General features: G+C 45.1%; 1 protein-coding gene across 3 annotated transcripts; it reads right to left on the bottom strand.

Annotated features, from left to right (window-relative positions):
* Positions 1-718: 718 nt before the first annotated feature.
* On the bottom strand, positions 719-18,775 carry GRSF1 (G-rich RNA sequence binding factor 1). 3 transcript variants are annotated; one of them, XM_075607897.1, is made up of 11 exons: positions 18,465-18,775; positions 13,780-13,839; positions 13,544-13,697; positions 11,217-11,372; positions 9,350-9,541; positions 8,942-9,080; positions 8,357-8,538; positions 7,681-7,802; positions 7,311-7,449; positions 6,865-6,957; positions 719-1,456 (listed from the first exon to the last, which is right to left on the bottom strand). In XM_075607897.1, exons 1-10 carry the CDS (start codon positions 18,660-18,662, stop codon positions 6,908-6,910), a joined length of 1,392 nt encoding a protein of 463 aa, XP_075464012.1. In that variant the 5' UTR covers positions 18,663-18,775; the 3' UTR covers positions 719-1,456; positions 6,865-6,907. The 3 variants fall into 3 exon arrangements, with proteins under 3 accessions (XP_075464012.1, XP_075464029.1, XP_075464021.1); XM_075607914.1 differs by lacking the exon at positions 18,465-18,775 and adding an exon at positions 17,991-18,032; XM_075607906.1 differs by lacking the exon at positions 13,780-13,839 and having other exon boundaries at positions 18,465-18,774.
* Positions 18,776-20,712: the final 1,937 nt, after the last annotated feature.

Below are 20,712 nucleotides of genomic sequence, written 5' to 3' on the forward strand. Positions count from 1 at the left end.
CCAATCTAAAATACAAAACAGTTATTACATTATTTACAGGCAAAGCATTGGGGCATTACCTTTCACCTACCACGTTTGGGGTAGAGTTCTCTAAAATATCAGTTAACCAATGAAGCAGCTTCTAGCAGCCCATGTCAGAAAGCATAGGCCATAATAAATAGGCTTATGTGAAAAGATGCATTCTACCCTGGGGCTCAACGTAACATGTTGGGGGGGGGGGTGGGGGGGAAAGAAACACTTTTTCCTTAAAGTACAAATAATGCCTGAGCTCAACATGCAGTTAGAGAAAGTTGTACAGTAATGTAACCCATTTATGTGCCTTAATATCTTTCACACAGTGGTGGTGTACAAGTGTAAGAAGAGGCAAAATACATTGGTGTAGTACTGTATATGGGAAGTCTTGACCAGTGAAATACTGCAATGCCTGCTCCATTCTACTTTCACACGGATACCCGAATAAAGAAAATCAGCACCGATCGTATAATCCATGCAATTTATTGCTGTACTGTTACCAAATATGCTCCAGGCCAAAATAGTCAGCAGGTGACGCCTCTGTATTAAAACTCTGTGTTTAATACGTTTATTTTTGTGGCGCTTCCATCTTAAATATTTGCTCAATTTTACATGCCGAACATGGTCCTTTTGGCAACACAAATTAGAAGCCTCCACTCAAACACACCCCCCGACAACATTTTAAACAGTCAAGAAAATGGGTCACTGATAGGTGTGTAATGTTTATTTAATTCCATCACCCAAAACAAAATACAACTATATTCATGAATCAGCTTTAATAAAGTGATAATTCAATGCAAATCAAATATGCAAGGAACAAACCCACCACACTTATTTAATTTAATGAGGAAGAAATAAAATTTATTCTGGAAGACTGGCAATGAGAATCAACGTTCATTGTAAAATTAACCAAAAACAGCATGTTCTGAGCTTTTGGGATTAAACAGGCTAATTCATGACTTGTAAACACTTGCATTTATGTCCGTATCTTCCCATCCAGCCTTCCATTTCTAATTGTATTCATGTTTGTTTGTTTTTCTTCTTGTATGTACTACATTTCAGTTGTACATAAACCTATTGATTTAGAGGTCTGGCATTGCAGACTACATCTTGTATAACTTAGGCACTTTGATGCAAAAAAAAAAAATTTGCTGGTTCACAAGTTTTATCAAATGATTGAGAGTTGTGATGGGCGGCAGTGGAGGAAACCTTCTCCCATCAATTATTTATTAGCAAATAATGACTGTAGCCAAAAAGAAATTATACTGGGTTCCTGCTGGATTAACAATGGCATCATATCCTAACAGCAGGCAAAAAAATAATATATATATATTTATAAAAGACACCAGTTTGTTGAAAACAACCGTCTTGTTGAATGGCTGAGTTTGTAGAAGAATTTGCACAGTCTAATGTCCAGGGAAGGTGAAGGGATCCTTGCTTTCTCCTAGAAACAAGCAAATAATATTCATTATATTCAAATATTACTATTGGCAAATTATAATATATGACATATATTAAAAACATTACATACACAGCTTTCTGACGAGCTACAGATTAAGACAAGTTTGTAAGTGGCTCAAATATGAAACAATTACATTGGCTGCCACGTCATGAATTTACTTTAAATGTTTACCCACTCACCTGTCAAAACAATGCTAACATTTTATTTGCCCATAAATATTATACAATTGTGATCAAACCTATTAGAAAGTATTGGATTCACGTAATATTAAGTAAAGACAAATAACAAATAACAGTGCATTAAAGAAAAACAAGTGTTATTTTCCAGAGTTGCCTCAGTAGTTACTAAGTTAATTATTTGCAAAAAGAATATAGTATTCAGGGGGGAAAAAAAGGCCTTGGCACATCTGTGCACTAACAATAGCTGCCATTAACAGAACCCCCTCCTCCCCCCCGGCATTTAATTTAAATACCCTGGAGAAGAGTGCGGGCCCTCTGCAACCGCCCGCGCCCCCCAGTTTGCACACCCCTGCTCTAGAAGGTATCAAAGGCTACAGAGAATCACTATACAGAACTTGTATGAAGAAACCCACAACTAGAACTAGATCACAAATGTAGAAAAGGTTAGAGGTTCTGAAATCTGTGCCGTGGAAGTTATATGAATTGGAGATGAACCATAGTGTGAACAAACGCCACATCACTAGCATACATATGAAGAACTGGCCTGATAGTCTGACTTACAACTCTACATTTATCAAGGACAAGCACTGCATTCTATATACAATCAGCAAATCTATCGACATCACTTAAGTAGGTATCAAATAAGTGTTACTAATAGGATTGCCAGGTGTCCAGTATTGAACCGGACAGCCCGGTATTTGGTTACTCTGTCCAGTAAAAAATGAGAGATAATAGAGGACATGTATGTGTAGTCAATATTACCTATCCGGACTTAGTAACCAATCGCGGGATTTCCACTGAGAAGGGAGAGCATGGCTGCTGCTGCTAGGGGGCGGGGCAGCATCCTCCATCCTGATTGGCGGCTGCTGCTGTGTAAGGCCCAGGCCATAGAGGGGTGAGGCGATCCGAACCGCGCTGAGGCTCGCCTGCTGAAATCTGGGCGATTTCATGCCCATACAGGCGAGCCAGCGGGCGCGATCGGAGCCGGGGGGAGGTGGTTGGAGGCGGGGCACTGACGTCTGGGCCAATCGCCCACGACGCACTGACGTCGACGTCACGGCGCCGTCGACACTGCTGTGCTGGGATTGGAGGTTTTCAGCCGACAGCGCGCTGAAAAACAGCTTGGCGCTCGGCTGAAACCTCCATCTCGTCAGCACGCCTGCGGACGCTCGCGTGAGCCCCCTCTCAAAGCATCCTCATTGAGGATGCAGGGGCTCAGCGCAGAGCGTCCGCACGCCTCAGCACGGCCTGTCCTTCTATGGACTCGGCCTAATGCAGCCAATCAGGAGTAGGTGGCAGGAGCATGGGGGTGGGGCCAAAGAGCAGAGGAAAAGCATGAGGCAGAGAGGTGAGGCTGTGTCCTGTGTGTATTTGTTCTGTATGTGCGCGCGTGTATGTATTTGTTCCATTTTGTGTGTGTGCGTGTTCCCTGGCTGTCCCATGGGGGTGAGGATGAAGGGAGGAGGGGGTGAGGATGAAGGGAGGAGGGGGGGTGGATGAGAGAGGCTGACGGGAGTGGGGGGGTGAGAGAGGCTGACGGGAGTGGGGGGATAAGAGGATAACGGGAGGGGGGGATGAGAGGATGACGGGAGGGGGGGATGAGAGAGGCTGACGGGAGGGGGGGATGAGAGGATAACGGGAGGGGGGGGATGAGAGGATGACGGGAGGGGGGATGAGAGAGAATGACGGGAGGGGGGGATGAGAGAGAATGACGGGAGGGGGGGATGAGAGAGAATGACGGGAGGGGGGATGAGAGAGAATGACGGGAGGGGGGATGAGAGAATGACGGGAGGGGGGGATGAGAGAGAATGACGGGAGGGGGGGATGAGAGAGAATGACGGGAGGGGGGGATGAGAGAGAATGACGGGAGGGGGGGGATGAGAGGATGACGGGAGGGGGGGATGAGAGAGGATGACGGGAGGGGGGTATGAGAGAGAATGATGGGAAGGGGGTATGAGAGAATGACGGGAGGGGGGTATGAGAGAATGACGGGAGGGGGGTATGAGAGAATGACGGGAGGGGGGTATGAGAGAATGACGGGAGGGGGGTATGAGAGAATGACGGGAGGGGGGTATGAGAGAATGACGGGAGGGGGGGATGAGAGGATGACGGGAGGGGGGGATGAGAGAGAATGACGGGAGGGGGGGATGAGAGAGAATGACGGGAGGGGGGGATGAGAGAGAATGACGGGAGGGGGGATGAGAGAATGACGGGAGGGGGGGATGAGAGAATGACGGGAGGGGGGGGATGAGAGAGGATGAGGGGATGAGAGAGGATGAGGGGAGGGGTGGATGAGGGGATGACGGGAGCGGGGGGATGAGGGGATGAAGGGAGCGGGGGGATGAGAGAGGATGACAGGAGCAGGGGGATGAGAGAGGATAGGGGAGGGGGGGATGAGAGGATAGGGGAGGGGGGGATGAGGGGAGCGGGGGGATGAGGGGATGACGGGAGCGGGGAGATGAGAGGATGAGGGGGGATGAGGGGATGACGGGAGCGGGGGGGATGAGGGGATGACGGGAGGGGGGATGACGGGAGGGGGGGATGACGGGAGGGGGGGATGAGAGAGGATGACGGGAGGGGGAGATGAGAGAGGATGAGATGAGGGGGGTATGAGGATGACGGGAGGGGGGTATGAGAGAGAATGACGGGAGGGGGGTATGAGAGAGAATGACGGGAGGGGGGTATGAGAGAGAATGACGGGAGGGGGGTATGAGAGAATGACGGGAGGGGGGGATGAGAGGATGACGGGAGGGGGGATGAGAGAGAATGACGGGAGGGGGGGATGAGAGAGAATGACGGGAGGGGGGAATGAGAGAGAATGACGGGAGGGGGGGGATGAGAGAGAATGACGGGAGGGGGGGATGAGAGAATGACGGGAGGGGGGATGAGAGAATGACGGGAGGGGGGGGGGGATGAGAGAGGATAGGGGAGGGGGGATGAGGGGAGCGGGGAGATGAGAGGATGAGGGGAGGGGGGATGAGGGGATGACGGGAGCGGGGGGGGATGAGGGGATGAGAGAGGATGACGGGAGGGGGGGATGAGGGGTTGACGGGAGCGGGGGGGATGAGGGGATGACGGGAGGGGGGATGACGGGAGGGGGGATGACGGGAGGGGGGATGACGGGAGGGGGGGATGACGGGAGGGGGGGGATGAGAGAGGATGACGGGGGGGGGATGAAGGGAGAGGATGAGATGAGGGGGGTGTGAGGGTGAGAGGATGAGGAGGGGCCTGTATGACTGCAGGTCAGTTATTAATAAATGATCTGACTGTTTGTTCTAAATTTCACTCCAAGCATGCACCAATTTGCACCTATTTGATATTCTATTTACTAAAAAAAAAAAAAAAAAATATATCCTCGGAAGGGTGCTCCCTCCCAAGACTCCTCCCCAGTTTTTTACGAAACAGAATATAAAGTGGTGCAAATTGGTTAATACTAGGAGTGACATTTAGAAAAAAGTATGTAACAGGTCATTTATAAATAACATTCTTCCCCAGCAACTATTCTCGCGCGCGTTGCAGCTTTCACCATTTTGTCTAACCACAGCACAGCTTCGTAAATGTCACAGGAATACGATTTAGACTCCAATTAGCCAAATGGGGTTTTTACATTCCAGAAGGGGGGAAAATTAAACACATTTTGAAAACTTATCAGAACGACATGATTTCCTTTGCTGACTATTGCATTAAATTAGTGCAGCTGCACCTTGCATCATCATTTCAAACACGTGAAGATTTCAGATAAGGGGTGTTGCTTAGGCTATATGAAGACAGACTCATCACCACCATTTTGGCACAGCAGCCATTTTGAGTGTTTGTATGTATGCGTATCTGTTTGTGTATGAAAGCTGCGCTGCAGAGCATCGCTCCTAAGCAAAGACCAACCCTCGTATAATTCCTTCTAGTCATGAAATTGAAATAATTGCATTGTCACAGTTTTTCTAACAAACTCATTCTTGCTGAGCCCCCGCTTCTGTTATCTTGCAGCTACACAAAAAGGGCTAAGGCCGCGCTTAGTGCCGGCGACGTCGCCCGAAAACAAATGCATTGCCGCCGCCACGTGCGCTTATAGTAAGCGCGACGGCGCCAAGATTTTTTGAAGCCGGCAATATTTGATTTTTATGGCGCTGTCGCCTTATGTGACAGCCCCTGAACCAATCAATGGCCTGGTCGCCCGCGACGCCGGCGCAAAGCGAAATACAACTTTTGCTAGCAGCGACGGGTGACGTCACGTGCACTATACGTGCGGCCTAAGAGGTTTACTCCTTAAGTCAGGAGGTTATGAGGCTCAAATTACGGGGAGATATGTAGGGTAAATGTTAGCCTACGAAGCATATATTTTTGCTTGAATAAGGTTTTTATACAAGTCATTATATTTTCCTTTATCTCTAAGCCAGCCCCCTTAAGGGTGTATTACTCATTTGAAATGTATAAAAGTGTGATGTCAAGCAATATGTGGTCAGAGAAAAGAGCTCATTTTTTAATTATCTCTTCTGCGTACCTTGGTGCAAAAAACTCATTATGATATGTTGAACCCTAGACTTATTGATATTATTTCTACGCTTTCACACACAACTTAGAAGTAGGGACAGTGGCATCAAAATCTTTTAAAGGTGATGATTTATACACACTTAACAATTCAGAAGGGCTGAAGGAGCGGCTCAGTGAGTAAAAGCACCGACTCGGGAAACAGCTCCTTGTGACCTTGGCCAATATCTCCTTGTGACTCAGGCAACAAAAACATAGATTGTAAGCTCTATGGGGCAGGGGCTCATCTGCAAAAATTATATGTACAGCCCTGCGAACACGGTGCTGGTAAATGTTGCTGCCAGCCACCCAGTGTCTGGCTGCACGCACACGCATTGCCATGCTCACAAATAGCGCAGGAGCAGAGGCCGCACGAGGTGCACTGCAGCTGGGCAGAAGGACATGTAAAGATGGCAGCCGGGAGGACATGCAAAGATGGTGGCGGGGTGACTGGCAGCAAGACGACCTGCGGTGAGTCGTCCTGGGTGCGGAGCACCGGCTGCGATTTGGTCGTGGACAAATGTCCCATTACGCTTTAGCGATTCTAGGAACTGCTGAAAAACACTGACCTAATGTGTCTGGAGAAGAAACTTTGAAACGTCTCAAGTACTCAGTCATGCCCTGGTGCATTTCTTTAAATATTGGAGTATACATGTACTGTATTTGCATAATATTTGTTTACGTTACCTTTTTAATATAGCTGTGCGCAACAGAATTTCCAACACAGACCTCATTTACCATCTGGAGACGAGTTTAGAAAAAGTTCTATATATCCATGTTCTAGTGAGAAAAACACAGAAATAATGAGGTCAATAAACTGCTGTGGTCCTCATGTTGCACTTTTAAAGCAGAAATCCCACCAGATATATTGTTTTACTATATCTTACCTTAATTGGTAAAAACGAAAACACACTAAATTTACCAGGCAGTGCTATTTCAGAAGATGCCTAATTCAGGTGCCAGAAGGTGTCATATGGAATAGCACTGCTTGGTGAATAGGGCCCACAAGGTCCTCCCTAAATAATATGACATCATATCTCTATTGAATTCTTTTTCAAAAGGACTCAGACAGCAGAGCTTCTAGGAGACTGTGTTGGCCAGACAGATAGCTCTGGTGGATAGATATTACTTACGGATGTGGGATCTGTTTTTTGCCATGGCAGCGACAGCATCCTCATGAGTCAAAAACCTCACAACTGCTTCACCAGTAGCACCTCCTGCATCCGCACTGTACTCAATGTTGATCTTCAAAGGCATCAGTGGATGAAAAATCTGAAGACAAATGAAGCAAAAAACAGCTGAACATCACAAACTACAGTTATTCCAGAAACAAGAATATCTGTCCGTTTTAAAAAGCAATGAGTACACCAATAAAATAATATACATTTGTCTAAATGACCCCAATAATTAGTGCTAGCACCAACAATAATTCTCATTGCCTAGGTATGACTGGTGAGATGTGTCTTTTTTTTTCCCCTACCCAAGCTACTGGTGGAAACGTACATTTGCAATATCCTGCCCTGATGCCTGGAAAGGTATGCCCCGAATATGGATATCATGGACCGCAGATATATTTGTGAAGTCAGGAACATCCAGAGATTTGGCAGAAAGCTCTTTACCATATTCTGCAAAAGAAGATATAATAATGACATGCGTGGGCAACGCATTTTGCACATTCCTAGGTTTGCTAATGAAAACATTATGCACGCACAAGTCACAAACTTTATTCAAGAACAAAATTAATTCTGTTGCAGTTTTTCCCTGGCCAACGACAGGTGAACAAAGTCACTATTTTTAATACATTTTTTTTACAGGTTAACTGCAAGTAATATTTAAATTTAATTTAAAAAAAATATTCAGCTCTGAAACAGATAATTGAACTATGTAACAATTTTTTATTTTTTTAAATAATAAAACAGGTCACTAATGCCAATTAAATCAAATATACGAAAAATTATGTACAATGATCAGTGTACATGCTTGTTAGAGCAGGGTGCACAAACTGGGGCGCACGGCGCTTACAGAGGCCCCGCGCTCTTCCCCAAAGCATTTAAATGACATGCCGGGGGAGCCCGCGCGAGGCGGCTTCTTGCAACGCAGCATCAAATGACATTGTGGCATCAGAAAAGGCAGAATAAAAAGTTTGAGAATACGTGCAGTAGAGTGACCGACAACTCACCATTCATGTGATCGTTCTCAGATACTGCATCGGGGAGCAGATCTTTGCTACTGTTAATGACTCCATTGTCTGGGTCATAAAGGTCTTTTAAAGTCGGTGCAAAGGTTACCCCTTTTCTTCTCCTGAACGGGAAACGGGCGGTCTGAATCTCACTTCTTCTGCTTGCAAATACTTCAATGTACCTGAGAAGTAGGGAAGCAGGGGGGGGGGGGAAAGAGAGAAACGGTTCAACCATAGGCAGTGAATTAAGGGATTTATTTTTTAAAGGGCAAGGCAAAAACTAGGGTAAAAATGTAAAACTATAATAAATGGATGCATCTTTATATTATTCCAAGTAGAAATAAAACGTAGAGCGGATAGGGGTTAAGAACAACAAACACAATGTGAACTGTATGAATCAATATACCACCCCATGCACAAAAACGATAAGGAAACGTTGGCTGTAAGATTAATCGCCATGTTAAAAAGACACTCCTATTTCTTCAAAAGGTTTACAGTCATTTTAGTGTTTCATTCACAACATGCACAGAAAACGAGCTATTCAATGAAATCCTGTTTCTACGAGTATCCCTTTCTCCTCACTACCTGCTGCCTATTTCCTGCTTGTGTTTGAGAAGTGCTTGGTCAGCAAATTCCTGCGTGACGAACTGCACAAACGCTTCTCCAGATTTCCGACCCCGCTGGTCCAACACAAACGTTATCCCCTCGTCCACTATCTCCAAACCTGTAAAGAGCAAAGCAGCTTTAATAAAGGAGGAACTTTATGGTTTAAAAAAAAAAAAAAGAGAGAGAAGAAAAAAGCAGTTTTGCACATTTGATGGCGTAAGGCCACCTTTGCCCAGGTAACAGGATAATCACCTGTATGGTTATGTATAAGGCAATTTTTTTTTGCGATCCCAAAATACTTGCTATTCTCATCCACCCGAAACTGCAGTCAGAAAATCTTCAATGGACACACAGCAGAAGCAAGTTATAGAGATAAAAAAAAGGCACCTAAAAAGAAATTCAGGATGTCCTGCTCGCTGCAGCTGTACGGCAGGCCGCGGAGACGCACGATCCCATCACTTGGTGGAGAAGACATGGAGGACTGCGGTGCTTGAGGCACGGCGGGCGGCCTGGTGGGCGACAGCGCAGTGTGCATCCGATTCAGCAGAGCCTCAGCCTCCTTCTGATTCATCTCGAAAACTGCAAAAGCGACGAACACGCCAATGAAAAGCAGATTAGAAACGTGCAAAACATTTTCACAGATTACCAATTTTGGCAACAACAATAAAAATATTGACATTCGCAAATCAGATATCCGCATTTGCAAAAAAAAAATAAAAAAAAAATATCCGCATTTGCAAAAAAAAAAAAAAAAAAAAAAAAAAAAAGACGTGAAAATTGCAACACACACACAAAAAAAAAAAAAGCTTGAAAATCACTTTAAAGTGTCTTCTCATCCTGATACTGTCAATAAGGCAAGTGTGAAGTTTGTGACATTTTTACCAACTTTTAAGAGGTAGTCAAACTAAAAAGTTGTCACTATTTTATTAGTGAACACGGAGAAAAGTTTGCAACATTTTTATATTTAAGGAAAAAACACAAATGTGCTAAGCTGTGCTAGACCCTAAGACACCTTCCTCAAGACATCTTATGGCAAAGCAGTGTTTGATAAATATATGCCCAAGTACACGACTATAGGACATGCTTACTTTGCATACGTCTAGAAAAAGAGTTCACCACAAAAACAGCCTCTTGACTCAAACGCTATGTAGAAACGAAACCAAACAATAACATTTCCCAGAAATGTATCATTGTCATTGTGTGAAACAAATGTATTTGATGTGTCAATATGACAGGTTTTGCTTCCTATGTTTAAAGCAGCAGTCCCCACGAGCTAATCTACCCCTCCCCCTTTAATATGATGGGAACATGGGACGTCCCAGAGCTGAACCACATTCATTTCAGCTCCAGGGACCACCGTGACATGGGAGATTTCAACCAGGTGGGATTACAGCTGTAAAACATCGTACAAGATGAAAATGGTTCCTATGCCCACTGTATCGGGAGGAAAATACGCTAATAACTGTAGCAATACTAGTCATTTTGAGAGAAAAAAATACATTTAAGCTTAACACAATTACTCAAGCACAAAAAAATAATGGCGATTACCATGGCAATGAAAGTCAAAGGGCTTAATACTTTCTTTCCATAAGCAAGAGCAATTATATTTAGCCTTATTATTATGGTAGAGGAAATTAGTCAAAGCTACATTGCAACTCGATCCACTCTCAACACTCATGTGTGACATGTCTGACATTGAAAGCAGAGGATCAAAACAGGTCCGTTCATTTAGACTTTAAGCCCAGACTTCTTACCAAGCTGTACCGTAATTACAACAAATTGAAGGTGTTCAGCCAAGTGGCATATGCGCTCCTATCACTTCTAACAATCCCACAATGTAAAATAGCTTGAATAATGAAAAAGCAAAAAACATCAGACGCAAGAGACTGCAGTTTCTTTTTTTTTTTGCAAGGATATGCCTGGAAGCTATAAACCAACTAAAATTGCACTGTCCAACTCGGTGACGTGGATCTTTTAAAAACTGCTTTACGACATCTTACAAAAGATGCACGCAACAAACCATGAGAAGGGAGAGAAACAGGAGGTCCCCCTTTTAAGTTTATCCCTTAAAAAGCAAACCAATTCAACTGGGGCAAGAAATAAGAAAGACAATTAGGCTTGTGTAAATAGGATGCATCAGATGGCCGTGTACATATCATGCACAAGAATGGAAAATTTCACAGGAAAAAAAGAAAACGATCATAAAACATACAGATTTATAGATAGAATAAGTGGTGCTGGAGCTCCTGCATACCTTCCACATAGCGCTGGCCCATGTACTTTTTGTGCTGTTCCACGGCCTTCTGCAGGTCCTCCACAGTCTCAAACTCAATCACAGCATCTCCTCTGGGCTTGCCGTCCCGGTTGAAGATGAAGTGCACACCCTCGGCCCCGCTTCGCACATTGCAATCTGAAAGATTTAGCAGCCACAGCAGCTCAGGCACCGAAACGTGGGAAAGCACTTGCAGCCAGGTACAACACCATATGCACGCCGAGTGTGACGGAAAGGGAGTACATGGATCCGCTTTCACAAAGATAAGCATTCTGAATTTGCACATGAAATTTCCCATGCATACACTGCCAGAGGGGTTTACAGAGAAGATATATGAAATTCAATACACTTTAGTGCACGTGAAGAAACTTGTTAGGTTTCAGACGTTTGTGCACAATGGCAACTACCAAGAGAGCCGACGTTGGTCTAGAACACAACAACTTTACAATAATATCTTACTAAATCAAATTATCAGGCGATATTAATTATTCTCCATCAGAATCTCAAAGTGTGTTCTGTAATTAAGTGGAAGTTAGAACCGATGCACCAGATTGAATCATTTTACAGATTATTACTGAATATGAGCAATTCTGTTTCTGCCCAAATGAACCTTCTGCGTGGTTCATTTTTAATTATACCACAAATAAACGGCCGTAAATTAGAAAGTTTTATATGATAGTTTCTTTAAAATCGCTGTTGCTCACTAAGTAACACGAACGCAGAAGGGACTTGGGATATGGATGAGAGAGTCCTGCCGGTCCAGGGGAGGGAGGGACAACTCCCTTCCCCCCACCTCTCTATCTCTTCTCACTCTTTTTTCCCCCTATCCAGACCTCCGGACCATGATGTGGTCCTTGGGTCATCCCCCCAGGTACTTGAACAAGGAAAAATATTATTGTATTAGGCCATATATGTAATGCAATGCAATGTATGTAAACCTAAATATGCCTAAAAAAAATTGCTGTTGCTTATTACAATTACTGGGGTGCAGGTTGTCACTCTAGTTACATACTTGCTGTTTTTGTTATATTGACTTTATAGTTTCTATGTATTTTTACATTTGCGCTGTTGATATTCTTGATTTACTAAACATTAGATCTGTCAGTTAGTCAACCTCGAATTTGACATAGCTTTCACACTGTAACAAATTAGGCAGCAGAGTAAGCAGACTTAGTATAAAAATAAAGGCATTCCACCCCATCGGAACAAGCTAAAAATTGCGCATTTTAGGGACGTTGAACTGAAGAGAAAACACCAACAAAATGCTAGTTTGTCATGCTTTCACAAGTCTGAATGAATATACCAATCGTTAAGTTCTCTTTTAACTATATTGTGATCTGGTAGGCCAGTAAACCATATTTCTGCTATGTTTAGCCAAGTTCTTGAAATATTTACATTCTATAACTTCGTTAACCCATTTAGGGATAGCAATATGGTGACCCTGAAAGCCTGAGCTCAGGGAGGCAAATGAAACCCACGTCAACAGAACCATGACATCACTACTTATTAACGGCTGTCCTCAATGGCTGGCCTCTTTTTTTGCACTACTGACACAATTGTTTAATTTTTAACTAGTATTGAATATATTGGAATGCTGAACAATACATGAATTAGTAAAGATGGCTTCAACACTGAACCAATGTATTTTGACTATTTACTTAAAAGGCTGAACAATGCATTTAATTGTTAGTAAGATACAGTATATGTTCTACATCAGAGGTAAACACTTTTTTTTTTAATTTAAAGAGCCAGATAGAATTTTTAAGAGAGGCAAACTTTTGTTGAGTGATGGGGGAAAGGGACAACAGCTTTGTATGTTAGTGTGTATCTGTGACAGGGACACAGCACACACTGAAAAGCAACTCTTCCCCACACACAGACCTCCTTGGAAGCAGAGGCGGGCAAAGTCCTGTAGCGCTCTGCTTCGCCCCCAGCTCGTGCACAACCTCTGCCTCCAATTCCCCCCTCCCCGAGCTGTGTGGCGGTAACGTGTCCTGTCCGTCACCGCGTGCTTGATCCGGCTCCGATGTTTCACTAGTAAAAGCAGCATCTGGCTGCTGTGGCTGGTCACGGTGGTGACTGACACCAATTGTCTTCTGAAATGTATTTTTCTAAATCTTCTATACTATGTAATCAGATGAGATTGTCACACATGCCTGGGATAGACATAAATATGAAAGGAAGCCAAAGGATCAAAGCGGGTGTGAGGTTTTACAGTAGACAGAAAATTGTTAAGACTAGGTGGGCCAAGTGATTCCAATCTGCCGTCAAACTAAAGTTTTCGATATACAGGTCATTTAATAACATACCAGAAAAAAAGTTCAGCACGTCATCCGCAGTGCAGGACCACGGCAACCCTCGTACCCTCACAATGAACATCTCGGTTACGTTTTCTGCTATAGACTGTGATTCATACTCTGGTAAGGGCGGATAGTAGCCTTCTTGATCTGAATTGTAGATACCCTGGGGAAAAAGGGAGAAGATGAAAACTAAAGATAGTTGTCTAAAATCTGACTCACTGAATTACATTTAGAAAGCTCCTCACAATCAATGAATGCTGATACACTTCATTTTCACACCATGGGAAAATCATTGCCATTGGCTCCTGTGCAAAACAACATGTTAAGAATTAGGCCAGGGGGGCAGAAACTGCGACAAGCTGATGTTTACGTCAATAGCATCCATCATTAACACAGTATGAATGCAGTAGGGTAAGAAAACATGGAAGGAACTGAAATCACATGAGGATGTGGAATCTGGTAGGCAAAACTCATACGATACATTGCTGACAAAGATGGATGCTGCATCCTTCTCCTTTCCTGAAAATAAGCATAGGGCAGCAGGTTTGTAAATGCATCAGTAGGTTGAGAGCTCACAGATGTAGTAAGACTCACTGTCTCTGGCACCGCGGTCGAAGCAAAAGTCTGCGGCGCCAGAGACTGTGTCTGCCGCGATCACACTGCGGGGGAGGGGGTTCCATGCTTTCGAATGGGACCCCCCGCAGCGTTAGTCCCCGGGTGCCGCCAATGTGGGTAACAGCGGCACTGGGGACAATAAAGTTAGCTACATCTGTAGGTGCATGCTCATCACTACCATTACTAATGAGTCAAGTTGGGCTCACCTTAATTTGAACAAGATAGAAACTATTATACCACTAGTCCAGTGTTTCAGTTCACACTTGTTCCTATTCAGAGTACATGTCTGCACTGTGTGTACCATCCAGTAAAGCATTCATTAAAGCAGCATTTCATTCAAAATCCCATGTGTGTTCTTTTAATCAATCAGATCGCTCCTGCATTTGCACTCTCCCCCCAAACACCACCCCCCCCCCCCACCCTATTTATTCCCTTTTTCATGTAGTAAGCTTCATTGGGTAGCTACTATTTAGCTACTATTTAGCAAGCCATAGCACTTTCTCTTTTGTGATAGGCAGCAATTTTGTAAACCCTTGGAAGCAGGATCTTTGCCCATCGATCACGGGAGAACAAAGCCATCGACAGTTTAGATAATTGCACCAGGCCTCGTCCCCAGTATTAGCCGCTGCGTGCGCTATGGGCACAAGATCTGCCCCTCTATGGTGCCAGGCCCAGTAGCTGCCTGCATATGGAGATCGCAATGCGCGACCACATTTTGGAAAGACGAGATTTTTGTCTTTTCTAGTGGCGACGGAGCGCTGGCCACGTCACGGTGGCGGTTTAGCCAATGAGTGCGCCAGGCGCGTGAAGTTATGGCCGTGCCCCCACCATGCCCCTTCCCCCCCGTCGCGTTCTCCAGCAGCTCAACCACAGACCGCAGCTTTCCCACGTGCACGCAGCAGCTGACACTGGGGTCGTAGGGGCCTGCTGCACTTATTAGAACAAAACAATGGGTGAGGGAATGGCCATTTACATTTGCTATTGGATATCCCGTACTGGTCTTGTATTGGGATTTGCACAACTTGCTGACTCGGTAGAAGGATTCGTTAAAAAAAATGTAACATATTTTTGTTTTTGTTTTTTTTGCCAGGGTTTTGTTAATAAGACGTTACACGTCTGTATATGTTCCTCGTGCAGGATTTACTTGGAATGAGCGCAGCTGGAAACGCCATATTTACCGACTCCCATTACATGCAGAGATGTAAGTGTTCACCTCATGAAGAGGATACCTATGAGATGTACTGTAAGCCCTGTAAAAACAGACATCTACAAGGAATTATCTTGGTGTTGCATTACAAGTTCATAGTCAGTGGCCAAAGTGGTTTAGTAAAAGTTGTGGTTCATTTCAACATCTGTTATACATCAGGAAAAAGCTAGTTGGAGCTAATTTTAAAGAAAACATAATATTTATAATATCAAAACATCATGGAAAATTGCTTCACTAAAATAAACTAAAAAAGTAAATTGTACAGTGCAGAGTAATGAGTATTTCAGTATTTGGTTATCACTTTTTTTTATTTGGACTAAACTAATATTATAAGGCAAGCTTTCGAGAATGCCACCCTCTTCCTTGCCTGACTTGAGGATGAGAGAAAACTCTCGAAAGCTTGTCTTATAATATCAATTGTTAGTCCAAATAATAATAAAAATTAAAAAAAGTATCACCAAATACTAAAGTATTAATTTACTGTTTACTAACTATCTGGACTAACACGGCTATTTCTATTTAATACATTGTACAGTAAAGGGGAAAATGTGGGACACTGTTTAAAACAAATTTATATTCCTCTGGGATCAGAATAGCTATAAAACTTTGCACACAGATATGGTTGCAAAAAGAAAACAGTGCTAGTCACTAAACCTATTTAAGGGGCGTCAAATACAAAGTGTGATAGTGACTAAGGCTGCGCTTATAGAGCCGGCGACAGCGACGGCGACGTCAAAACAAATGCATTGCCGCTGTCGCGTGCGCTTATAGTAAGCGCGACGCGACGGCTTGGTCTCGATCGCTGGAAGTTATCTCAATTTGATTTTTCCCGTGACCGTAGCCTGACGTCGCCGTCACTACAAGCGTAGCCTTCAGTGTAAAATTTTGTAAAGTGAGACATCAACAGTCCCTATTGTGTTTGGTGTCCCGTGTATGTGGGGATATACTTAAGTCCAGCTGCCAGAGTCCAGAAGAGAGAGAGAGCTATCCACGTCCATCCAGACAGGTTGCAGAGAAAAAGAAGAAGATGTCCTCCGGTGCGTAGACTCGGGTGGTAATTTCAGACATGGAAAAAACATGAAACATAGCAGTAGTTACTGAGTAGTTACTTGACCAAGCGTCCACTAAATAATCGTAGGACACTTACACAATATGTAGTTTGTTGTGTCTCAGATCTGTATATATGACTATGCTCCCAGATCCTTAGGTGATAACAGTATATACAGCTCTTGCACATTGGCGTTGTGAATAACCTTTCCAGCATGTGACGGCTTAATCCTCCCCTCCCTTGGTCCCCACACAGTAGGGATCCGCGCGGTCTCCGTCACCAGATCTCCCATACCTCTCACTGCCCACAATACTCGCCTCCTACTAGATGGAACTGAAAGAATTAAGCTGTTCTCCCTCTCTGTTTCGACTCGTGCATGACCGGGGTAGAGCAGATTAGCAGCGGACCTCTCCGGTGGCGAGCCTGCGTCCTGCACACGAACGCACACAGGAACCGGCAGCGTGAGAAGGGATTCTGCGCAATGCTGGCGCTACGTTGGTTTGTAATCCAACATGTTTTGCACCATGCTTCATCAGCGGTTGTGTGAAACGCGTTGGATTGTGCCTTACAAACCACCGTAGCGCCGGCATTGCACAGACTCCTGAATCCCTTCTCATGCTGCCGGTTCCTGTGTGCGTTCGTGTGTAGGACGCAGGCTCGCCACCGGAGAGGTCCGCTGCTAATCTGCTCTACCCTGGCTGTGCACTAGTTGAAACAGAGGGAGAACAGCTTAACTCTTTCAGTTCCGTGTAAAAGGAGGCGAGTACTGTAGGCAGTGAGAGGTACAGGAGATCTGGTGACGGGACTGTGCGGATCCCTAGTGTGTGTGGACCAAGGGAGGGGAGGATTAAGCCGTCACATGCTGGAAAGTTATTCACAACGCCAATGTGCAAGAGCTGTTTATACTGTTATCACCTAAGGATCTGGGAGCATAGTCATATATACAGATCTGAGACACAAACTACATATTGTGTAAGTGTCCGATGATTATTTAGTGGACGCTTGGTCAAGTAACTACTCAGTAAATACTGCTATGTTTCATGGTTTTTTCCATGTCTGAAATTACCACCCGAGTCTACACACCATCTTTTTTTTTTTTCTACACACATGGTTGTATTTTTTTTTTTTTTTACAATGCAACATTTTTAAATTAATATATATATATATATATATATATATATATTATATGTCTCTGTACGTTCTCCCTACCTACCAATTAGATTGTAAGCTCCTCGGGGCAGGGACTCCTCTTCCTTAATGTTATGTTTGTCTAAAGCACTTATTCCCATGATCTGTTATTTATATTATCTGTTATTTATTCGATTACCACATGTATTACTACTGTGAAGCGCTATGTACATTAATGGCGCTATATAAATAAAGACATACAATACAATACAATCAAAATAGGTGCACCAACGATCCCAGGTAGCAAACCGCCACGGGTGCATAGCAACAATGCTCCGGCTTGACGCAGAGCCGCAGGTAGATCAATAAAAGTTATAACCTTTGAAAGACCAGTCAAGTGCCTCTTTCTATTGTTGATATATAATGCATAAAAAAGTTACACATATCCCTTTACTTACGTTGTCCTGACATTGTGTACTGCACATAAAATTTCTGCAGGCACAATCAGTCCACGCCCCATAGAGAGTACAATATAATTTCAGTAACCGAGTCACAGGGAGATAAAGTGACTTGGACAAGGTCCCGACATTGAGATCTGAACCAGATTCACACGGTTTAAAAAAAAGCAGAGATATCACCCCCAGCCTACTTCATCAAAAGCAACAGCCAACTGCTAAGAACAGGGCCTTTAAAAAGGTGTGTAAAGAGCCTTTGATTGAAAAGAATACCCTACACGAGTACTGATATATATATATATCTATATTAGTGTGTAAAAAGAAACGTGTGTGTATATATATATATATACACACACAATACATACTGGTATCTTTATACATAAACGTGTATCTACAAATTCACACACACCCACACGTGTGTGTGTGTGTATAATAACCCTGCCGCTGGTCTCCACAGGCCCCTCTCTGCCACATTACCTGGCTGCAGTAAGCCCTCCTCTCCAGCCTCCTGCCCGGCCCTCTCCCCGCCCGCCCCCCGCAGCTCTCGGGCCCGCTCACTCCTCCCCACAGCAGCGCGGCGGTGGCGGCGGCGGCTCCCCCGCGGCAGCGGCCTGGGCCCCTCAGCAGCAGCTGGTGCACGGCGGTGGTGAGGAGGAGCCTGCAGCTCCCGGCCATGCAGAGCGGGAGAAGAAGCGCCGCTCCCGGGGAACCAGGAGACCAGAGCGGGGACAAGCGGAGGCGAGCACCGGCCCGGAAAACGCACAGGACCTCCCAGAAAGCACCGCGGCCAGGGCTAGCCAATCACAACCCGAGCGAGGGCCGGCGAGGACTACAACTCCCAGCAAGGGTTACGGGAAACGAGCCAATCAGAGCGGGCGAGACAGGCTGCGAGGACTACAACTCCCGGCAAGGGTCACGGGAAACAAGCCAATCAGAGCGGGCGAGACAGACTGCGCGGACTGCAGCTCCACGCGTTACCCGCGGCACGGACCACCAATCAGAGCCGGCGAGAGAATCACTGCAACTCCCAGGAAGCAACGCGGGACCCCAAAGCAGGGTCAGCGTGGAGATTCAGCCCGTTGTGACCTTGCACCAGTCACTAGCAGTCACTGTATCTGCCCCCCCCCCTCAAACCCCCCCACCCGTGCACCCCCTCCCCCCCGTGCACCCCCCCCCCTCCCCCCCGTGCACCCCCCCCCTCCCCCCCGTGCACCCCCCCCCCGTGCACCCCCCCCCCGTGCACCCCCCCCCCCGTGCACCCCCCCCCCCGTGCACCCCCCCCCCCTCCCCCCTCCCCCCCGTGCACCCCCCCCCCCCTCCCCCCTCCCCCCCGTGCTTCCCGTGCATCAGAATATCACCGCTTCCAAACTAGGAAGGGAACAGCACCACGTTTAAATGGACTCCATTTTACACACATAAAAAGCACTATTTTCTTATTTGATAGATATGATTTCCCCCCCAGGTTATTTTGCTTTAGTTTTGGAAGATCATGTTGTGCAGGACAGAGACTTATTCCTCTCAGGAGTTATATGTACAGCGCTGTGTATGTTGTGCAGGACAGAGACTTATTCCTCTCAGGAGTTATATGTACAGCGCTGTGTACGTTGTGCAGGACAGAGACTTATTCCTCTCAGGAGTTATATGTACAGCGCTGTGTATGTTGTGCAGGAGGAGAGACTTATTCCTCTCGGGAGTTATATGTACAGCGCTGTGTATGTTGTGCAGGACAGAGACTTATTCCTCTCAGGAGTTATATGTACAGCGCTGTGTATGTTGTGCAGGACAGAGACTTATTCCTCTCAGGAGTTATATGTACAGCGCTGTGTACGTTGTGCAGGACAGAGACTTATTCCTCTCAGGAGTTATATGTACAGCGCTGTGTATGTTGTGCAGGAGGAGAGACTTATTCCTCTCGGGAGTTATATGTACAGCGCTGTGTACGTTGTGCAGGACAGAGACTTATTCCTCTCGGGAGTTATATGTACAGCGCTGTGTACGTTGTGCAGGACAGAGACTTATTCCTCTCAGGAGTTATATGTACAGCGCTGTGTATGTTGTGCAGGACAAAGACTTATTCCTCTCGGGAGTTATATGTACTGTACAGCGCTGTGTATGTTGTGCAGGACAGAGACTTATTCCTCTCGGGAGTTATATGTACAGCGCTGTGTATGTTGTGCAGGACAGAGACTTATTCCTCCCGGGAGTTATATGTACAGCGCTGTGTATGTTGTGCAGGACAGAGACTTATTCCTCTCGGGAGTTATATGTACAGCGCTGTGTAATTAGACACACGCGTATGTTGTTCTTACCGTGAGTGCTGGGCGAGAAGTATAGAGGCAGCACAAGGGCTCCATGCTGCTGGATTTAAATGGATTGATATTCAAAATGGAAAAAACTAAGGCTAATGATTAGTGTAGTTGGTGAGAGCATTGGGTGCATGCAAATGATGATAGCTTGAGGATAGCAGCAAAAGTTTGATCCAAGAGTAAACATTGCGTTATAACAGACTGCATTATAACCTCGGGTCTTTTATATCCTTAATATAGCAAAGTGTGGGGTGTTGTGGTGTCCTAAATACATTTATAGGGGCCCAGTCCATAAACCTCCTTCCTGCTGAACCCCTATACGTGGACATGTCATTTTTCACTGACCTCCCCTGAGGTTTATTGATTTGTAGTCAGTCTCCCAGATTTAGTGTTGATTGTCACAGCTTTTTTCTTGAATT

The sequence above is a fragment of the Ascaphus truei genome, chromosome 1, assembly GCF_040206685.1.
Source record: "Ascaphus truei isolate aAscTru1 chromosome 1, aAscTru1.hap1, whole genome shotgun sequence".
Taxonomy (NCBI): Eukaryota; Metazoa; Chordata; class Amphibia; order Anura; family Ascaphidae; genus Ascaphus; species Ascaphus truei.